Raw genomic sequence first — 7874 nt, 5'->3', positions numbered from 1 at the left:
TGTGTGTTCGTGTAAGATGCGGAATACATTCTAAGCCGTTCAAGAGCTGTGCTGGGTTATCTCATTTCCCAGGACACGGCGGGGAGCGGTGTGTATCCACCGTCGTGTGGAAGAGGCCGAGAAAGTAAGAGAACGAGGCAGGCCGCGGTCCCCCCGCCGTCGGGAGCCGAGATGGCAGTGTTTGCTTTGGCTCCAACAGTCATTAGACACGTATTACCATATACGCACGTATAGCTGGGCTTGGCCCAGAATAACGTCAGGAGTTCTGGCTTTTTGTTTTTCTTCGGGATAGTTCCATATGCCCTTTTGTTTTGTTTTGTTTTGTTTGTAATTGAAGTCGAGTTGGCACAGCATTCCATTGGTTTCAGGTGCCAAATGCTTTGAGACTCAGGGAGGGATCAGTCACACCTGCAGCAGAGTGGCCTCTGATCACAGTTTGTTTAGAGACTTTTTATTGGTGGCCCTGGCTGGTAAATGTGCACCCTGTGATTAGCTAGTGTTTCTCTTGGAGTTTGAAGTTTTATTACTAAGCGGATCAGAGCTTTTACCAAAACACAGGTGGAGTCGTAGAGGCCTGAGCGCTCGTCCGAGCCTTCTGGTTGGGGCGTCTCCGATGCCGTCAGGAGGGCCCTCGAGCAGGTGCCCCAAATTAGTGCAGTCCAGTTAGCATGAGGCCCCGTGGGCACACGGAGGGCTGGTGGAGGGAAGGCCTTCCGGAAATCCGCCCAGGCTCACGAGATCCGTTCAGCTCTCCAGCCTGCCTCAGCCGCTGCCTTAAAACAAACAAAAATCGGGCAGGTTTGACCGGTCCTTCCAGACTCAGAGCTGTTGTGAAGACCAGGTGACTGAATTGGATAAATTTGAAATCACCTGTTGTCCGGGCCTTTTGATCCTGCAGAACTTGAATGTTTCCACTGAAGTATTTCTGCAGCCGAGCCTGAACGGGGCCTGGGGGCACACGGGCTGAAACCGACCGACTGGCACTGTAGGGAACGGAGCCGGCCTTGGCTCGGCCCTGTCTGGACACAAGGTGCTTGGCTCAGGCGGGCGGGCCAGGGGCCGGCGAGCGGCGTGGACGTGCCGGATCACGAGAGAAAACGCTGTGCTTCCCGAGTGGTTTTATCCCCCCTCCCGAATGCTCAGACGTGCAGTTGAGGCAGGTTTGGTTGGATTCTGGTTGGTGTGACTATCTCGTTAAAGAGAAATGATTTGCCTTAAAACAACAGCATTTTGGGGCAGCGGTGTCTTCTGTTCTGGCTCCGTGTCACGAGCCCAGGCACCCTCACCGGCCCGTGTCCCTGGGCTCCAGCCTCCTTGTCTGTCAGAGGACAGACTGCCTTCTAATGAGACGAAACCAAGATGCTTTTAATTCTTCCAACATTTATGGAGTGTCTGCTCGGTGCCCCGGGCGCGGAGGAGGTTGGGGGCAGGAGACCCCTCGCCTGGCTCCGTAGGTGGGGCTGAACGTGCTCTGTGTAGGCTGAGGGCTGGGGGGTGCTCTGAGGGGTGTTTTGTGTGTGGCGGAGTCCTCAGTATAAAGTACGGTCCCCGATAAACCCAGAGCTTTGTAAGGAACCCAGAACACCCCTTCAGTGGCTGGTAAGTTTGGGTTCTGCTTTTACAAGTTCTAGACTTTAAAAAGCAACTGTAGGGGGCATCTGGGTGGCTCAGTCGGTTAAGACTTCAGTTCAGGTCATGATCTAGAGGTTTGTGGGTTCAAGCCCCGCGTCGGGCTCTGTGCTGACAGCTCAGAGCCTGGAGCTGCTTCGGATTCTGTGTCTCCCCCTCTCTCTGCCCCTCCCCTGCTTGTGCTCTGTCTCTCTCTCCTTCAAAAATCATTTAAAAAACCTTAAAAAGCACTTGTGTTTCTTGATGTGGGGAATTTGAAGGAGTGGCCGTTCTTCGATATTCTTGTTTGACCCAGACCTGTTGTTACACTAGACGCGCTGACGTTTGGAACAAACACACAGCACGCGCTCTCCTCATGCGGTGACAGCTCAGTCAGTGATTTGTCACCACACCTGATGTGACGGCTCGGGCCCTCTTCGTGTGGCTCACCAGGCAGTGCCCAGGAGAAGAAGGCGTGCAGCCCGCGGATTTGGGGGTGTGGGCAGGCAGGGCCGGCGGGCTGGGGGATCCCTGAGCAAGCCCACTTGTGCCTGTTCTTGGCCAGACGTTTTCAGCGATTCCGTTTGGAGGTTTAGCTTGTGTTGGTTTGCAAGAAGGTGAAAGCATGCGGTTGACAGTTCAGAATCATCTTATACTTTAAGTACCACTCTGAACCCACTGGGAGATGTGTTCTCTATCTACAATGCCATTATTAGATTGCTTATTTTTTATTTTTTAAGTTTATTTTGAGAGAGAGAAAGAGTGCACACAGGAAGGGCAGAGAGAGAGGGCGAGAGGAAGAGAGAATCCTAAGCAGGCCCTGCCTTATCAGTGCATCGACTCAAACTCACAAACCATGAGATCATGACCTGAGCTGAAATCAAGAGTGGAACACTTAACCTACTGCGCCACCCAGATGCCCCCATTTCTAGATTATTTAATTTGTATCCAATTGAGCGTCAGAATCATGACTGGCAAATTGGGAGTAATGTGAACCTCAGACTTGACTGTGACCCTGGAAGGTAATAAGTGGAAAAGTTTGAGAGAAGAGACTTAAGGAAAGATGGAAACAGACTATGTGGAACTGTGTGTCGGTTGTTAAGTAGGAATGCATTGAAAACATTTTCTGAAAGATTAGCCAGACTTCCAAAATGATACATTTCAGGAACAAATGTGGCCACGTACAGCTGTGTTAGTTTTTCGATGTAATTTCTAAACCCCACTTGCTTATAGAAATAAAATAACGAAACCCCTGGATAAACATCTAGCATTCACGTTAAGTCAGCCTTGGCAGGTGCCTTGTCTCGTGTCCGTCTCTCACGTGTGCCGATAGAAACTTACTCCCCTACATAATTCCGTATTCCTGTTTTCCAGTTTTAGAGAGAGCGTTCTCGTCGCGGAAAGCACACTCGGCGAGGGACATGGAGGGCCCCTTGCAGCTGGTGAGGAGCCTCGTCCCTCCGCTGAGTGCCCAGAAGCACAAAGGCCAGGACGGAAGGATAGGCGTGGTCGGCGGCTGCCAGGAGTGAGTGACTCGGACGCGTTAGCGTCCCCTGGCCCTCTGTCCAGCAGTGGGACCCCGTCACCATCTCTGGCTGTAGTCCGATGTCCTGACACTCGCTATTTTTCAGCGAAGAGCTTCTTGACCGAATAGGAGAAAGCGAGGGGTGCGGAGTGCTCTGTCGGCGGGGGTGCGGCCCGATTTTAGCTGGCGTGGAGGCCGACGCTGTTTTCCCTTGTCTACACTTGTCTGTGTTGGCCAGGCTCCACACTGTGCACAAGTGTTACTCTGTAATCTGGCGTGGGTTTGGTTTGCTTTGTCAAGTTGGAGGTGTTCTTGGGAGTCATTGATGAAGTTAGGTCCTGCCCTTTCCTCGTGGCTTGTTCTCTCTTCTGCTTTTATACTTGGCTGCTGAGTTGTTCGTCGTTTATAAGTGATACCTATTGCCATGAACTTAATTTTTTTTTACATTTATTTATTTTTAAGAGAGAGAGAGAGAGAGCATGTGAGCAGGTGGCGGGAGAGGGGGGACACAGAATCCGAAGCAGCTCCATGCTCCGAGCTGCCAGCACAGAGACCCAGGTGGGACCCGAACCACACACCGTGAGACCATGACCAAGTCAGTCAAGTCAGACGCTTAACCCGCTGAGCCACCCAGGCGCCCCTGTTATACTTTTAAATTTAGCTAGTGGTTGCCTTTTCCACCAGCCACGGGAGAGCGTGAACACTGGGTCTGAGCAGTCCTAGGGAGCCCCTCGCTGCGGACTGGCCCTTTGCACACCGCGGACGCACTGCTGCCCGCTTCCTGCCCAGCCCGGCGGGCTGCGTCACGGCCGGCGCGCCGGGCCTCTCCTGGTGTCGCCGCTGTGCGGGTGCACAGGGGGCGATGCTCCCACTCCGGGGTGCTGTGTCATGCCAGGCCGGCCGGGCTTCTCAGGCAGTGAGATCTCCCGGTGACCCGCGCACGTGGCCACCCTGCCCTCTGGCTTCTACTTTGCCCCTTCAGAGTTCACCTTGATCTGTAAGTAAGAGACTTACTCTTGCTTGGATGTCCGGAGGGTTTTCTCTTTCTGCGGAGTTCTGCAGTTCCCTCGGGACGTGTCTGGGTGTGTGTTACTCGCTGTGGTCTGAGGTCTGAGGGCTCCATGTCCGCAGACTCCGCCCCCTTGGATGGGGGCAGTTTGCCTCTGTTCCTGGCTCCCGTGTCGCACCTGGTTTTCTTCCTGCTGCCGCGTGTGGGTCCCGGATCACCAGCTCCTAGCTGCCTTTCTCCCTTTAGGCTCCCGGTTAGAGGACAGCCCTCCTCCCCCCTCGGGGAGGGGCCTCTGCCAGGCCCTTGGGTCCTTGTCCCCTTGAGAGAGTTGAGCAGGTCGGGGTTTTAGTCCTCAGGTTCCCCGCCCCCATCTCCGGCTTTGTTGGGGCGTCTGCAGGGGAGGAGTTGGTCCTCGGGCTTTCTCTGCAGATGAGTCTGGTGGTGTCGCGAGCTCGGGGTCGTGATCTAATTTAAAATACGCCCGTTAAAGTAGGATCTCTTTATTCCGGTTAGAAAAGGATTATCTATTGGTTCTAAAGATTCGAGCTCTGCAGCAATGTGCGAGGTGAAAGCCTTTAGGACCCCCTGTGATAACAGCACGGACACAGTACTAGCCTTCCAGGCTTCCCGGGCACAAAACTGGGCTGTGCGTGTTGTCACTGGTTTAGGCCAGTCTCGGCCTGTCAGTAGCCAGTATATATACAATCACAGGGTCACAGCAGCAACCCTCAGGAAACTTTGAAAAAATAAGGGGGTGTGACAAGACCTGGGAATGACACAGAGCCTGGGGCCACACGGCGGGGCTGCAGGGAGAGACACGGGCTTGGGGTTCTACTTTTACTGGAGTTGAGGAAGGGGCTTGGGGTTTCGAAGGCTCACTCTTTACTGGTAAATTTATTTATGTTGAGAGACAGCATGAGAGCAGGGGAGGGGCAGAGAGGGAGGGAGAGAGAGAGGATCCCAAGCATGAACGGGGAGGTCATGACCTGAGCCGAAATCTGGAGCTGGACGGGCCCAGCGACTGAGCCACCAGGCGCCCCTTCTTGGTGAATTTAAATATGCGAGTAGGGGTTTAACTCGCAGGAGGAGAAAAGACCAGTGGCAGCCTGGATCTTTCACACCACGAGCCTGCGGGGGGCGCTGGCCTGGCTCTGTCTGCTCCGGGTGGTAATGTGTTTGGGGGGACAGCTGCCCCCGAAGTGGGCGCCTTGCCAGGAGCTCCCACCGCACTTTGCGTTATACACACACCGTCTGGGGTGCGGCCCTCTCCCTTAACGTCCGGCCTGCGCGTCAGTCCTCCCCCGGGGGCTCCTAGACACTGACTGTGGTCGCACCGAGGGGCCCGGCATCCAGCAGCCCCTGAGCAGGGCAAGCGCTGACCTCCGGTCTCTCTCACCTAAGCAGCGTGGCGGTAGGTGTCCGTGTACTTTTTCTGCCTGCGTGATTTCCAGGGGGTCAGTTCCTGGGACGTGTCCTGGGGCAGAGTGCACAGACGTCCCAAGCGGTGTTCCGCATCGCTGGCCGTCCCCGCAGTCACACCCGGGCAGCTACCGGCAAGCATCCCCCCCGCCCCCCCATGCCCTGGGCCGTGGGCAGCTCCTGCTGGGCTCATACACAAGCTGGTCTTCACGGCTGTAGTGAGCGCATTTCCTAGGCGCGCGTCCACGTTGTATGTGGCGGGGGGTGGGGGGGGCCGGGGGGAGCACGTGTGTGGCGTGTCCCGCCTTGTGTTTGTGGCTCGTTGGCGGCCCACTCTTGGGGTGTCACTGGGAGCGTAGACAGTGTAGACACTGGGAGTGTAGAGAGTACTCAGTCTTTTTCTGAGGTTTCCTTCACTGCTTAGAATTGACGTAAATGTTACACTAGTCTGATGACAAGTTTCAAGAATTCTCCTTTCTAGGGGCACTACGGTGGCTCATTCGGTTAAGTGTCCAACTCTTGATTTCGGCTCAGGTCCTGACCTCATGGTTATGGGGTCGAGCCCCGCATCAGGCTCCTTGCTGAGTGTGGAGCCACTTAAGGTCCTCCCTTCCTTCATCTCCCCACCCCTCCCCCTCACTCTAGTGGGTTCTCCCTCTTCCCCCACAAAAAGAATTTTCCTTCCGATGCTTGAAGCAACCTTTAAAATAGTTCCAGGGGCGCCTGGGTGGCCCAGTCAGTTAAGTGTCCGGCTTTGGCTCAGGTCATGATCTCATGGTTTGTGGGTTCAAGCCCCGCATCGGGCTCTGTGCTGACAGCTAGCTCAGAGCCTGGAGTCTGCTTTGGATTCTGTGTCTCCCTCTCTCTCTGACCCTCCCCTGCTCGCGCTGTCTCTGTCTCTCAAAAATAAATTAAAAGCATTTAAAAAAGTAAAATAGTTCCAGGCATTCTGGAACAGGAGGATGGGGTGTGAGTCTCAGCACCTGCTGCCGAGCTCCTGTGCTCCCTCCCCCCGGGGGGGGGGCGGGCTCCTGGCGGACCCAGCGGGGAGCTCCCGTGGCCTCCTCCAGCCTCAGTGTGAGCACCGTGCTGCAGAGAGCGGGGCCTGACCGGCACGAAGGTCTCGTGACAAAGCGACTTGTCTGGTCGTGAGCCGAGTTCCCTGGTGTTCGCTGAACGTTTTCGGAGCCGCTGGTAAAGCGGCTGTGCCGTCTCCTTCCCAGAAGCTTCTGACTGCACGTGTCTTCCTCCCTAGGTACACCGGAGCCCCCTACTTCGCGGCCATCTCCGCTCTCAAAGTGGTACGTCTGTTCGCAGCTTCCCTGTCTAGTGAGGGGCTCGTCTTTGCTTTTTAAAGTTTAATTTTGAGAGAAAGAGAAGGAGATGGGAGAGGGCAGAGAGAGAGAATCCCAAGCAGGCTCCACATTGTCAGCACAGAGCCCGATTCGGGGCTCGATCCCTCAAACTGTGAGATCATGACCTGAGCCGAAACCAAGAGTCAGACTTTAACCGACTGAGCCTTCCAGGCGCCCCGAGAGTCCCCTCGAAATCCATCCTGACCTTGTGCTGGGACAGAACTGGGAATTTTAACTGAAGTTACATGAGGACTGAACCTCACCAGTGCGATCCGGGGGCGCCTCCTCCGTCCTGCCTTAAGCAGTTGGCGTCTTCACACCTTGTCTCACAGCCCCATTGGCACAGTGAGCGTGAAATGTGCTCCCCATGCCCCTCGGGGGTGAGCTGGTCTGGGCTGACCTGCCTCTTGGAGCAAAACTGCTTTCTCTCCAGGCCTCTCCTTAGAGTCCGTCCTGCTGTGAGCTGCCACCAGCGGTGAGAGGCCCTGGGGAGGGGCTCCTGCGGACACCACCTCGGTGTCTGCGGGGCGGGCGGTGCTTCGAGCTAGCCCCTTGTGATCACGTCCTAGGGCGCAGATCTGTCCCACGTGTTCTGCACCCGGGAGGCCGCGCCTGTGATCAAGTCGTACAGCCCGGAGCTGATCGTTCACCCCGTTCTGTGAGTGGGGATGCGCGGGGGGCTGGCGGTCCTCCGGGGGGACGGGCCATTGCAGGCCCCTCCGCCCCGAGGCTGCTGTGCTGGGGTGACGGGAGGCGCTGTCAGGAGAAGGGAGGGGGCGCCTGGGTGGCTCAGTTGGTTAAGCCTCCGACTTCGTCTCAGGTCAGATCTCTCACGTTCGTGGGTTCGAGCCCCGCATCGGGCTCTGTGCTGACAGCCAGCTCAGAGCCTGGAGCCTGCTTCCAGTTCTGTGTCTCCTTCTCTCTCTGCCCCTCCCCCTCTCATGCTCTGTCTCTCTCA

The 7874-nt window shown here is 56.0% G+C and overlaps 1 protein-coding gene across 1 annotated transcript in view; it reads left to right on the top strand.

The window, feature by feature from the left end:
- The window catches only part of NAXD (NAD(P)HX dehydratase), a 19431-nt gene that overhangs the window by 3718 nt on the left and 7839 nt on the right, over positions 1–7874 (top strand). The window contains exons 2-5 of the mRNA XM_029938396.1: positions 921–1030; positions 2983–3133; positions 6817–6862; positions 7486–7575. Of these exons, the coding sequence (XP_029794256.1) occupies positions 921–1030; positions 2983–3133; positions 6817–6862; positions 7486–7575 (397 nt within the window). The remainder of the gene's footprint in view (positions 1–920; positions 1031–2982; positions 3134–6816; positions 6863–7485; positions 7576–7874) is intronic.

Source organism: Suricata suricatta, chromosome 4, assembly GCF_006229205.1.
Source record: "Suricata suricatta isolate VVHF042 chromosome 4, meerkat_22Aug2017_6uvM2_HiC, whole genome shotgun sequence".
In the NCBI taxonomy this organism is placed as follows: domain Eukaryota; kingdom Metazoa; phylum Chordata; class Mammalia; order Carnivora; family Herpestidae; genus Suricata; species Suricata suricatta.
This window is presented reverse-complemented; position numbering and strand designations above follow the sequence as displayed.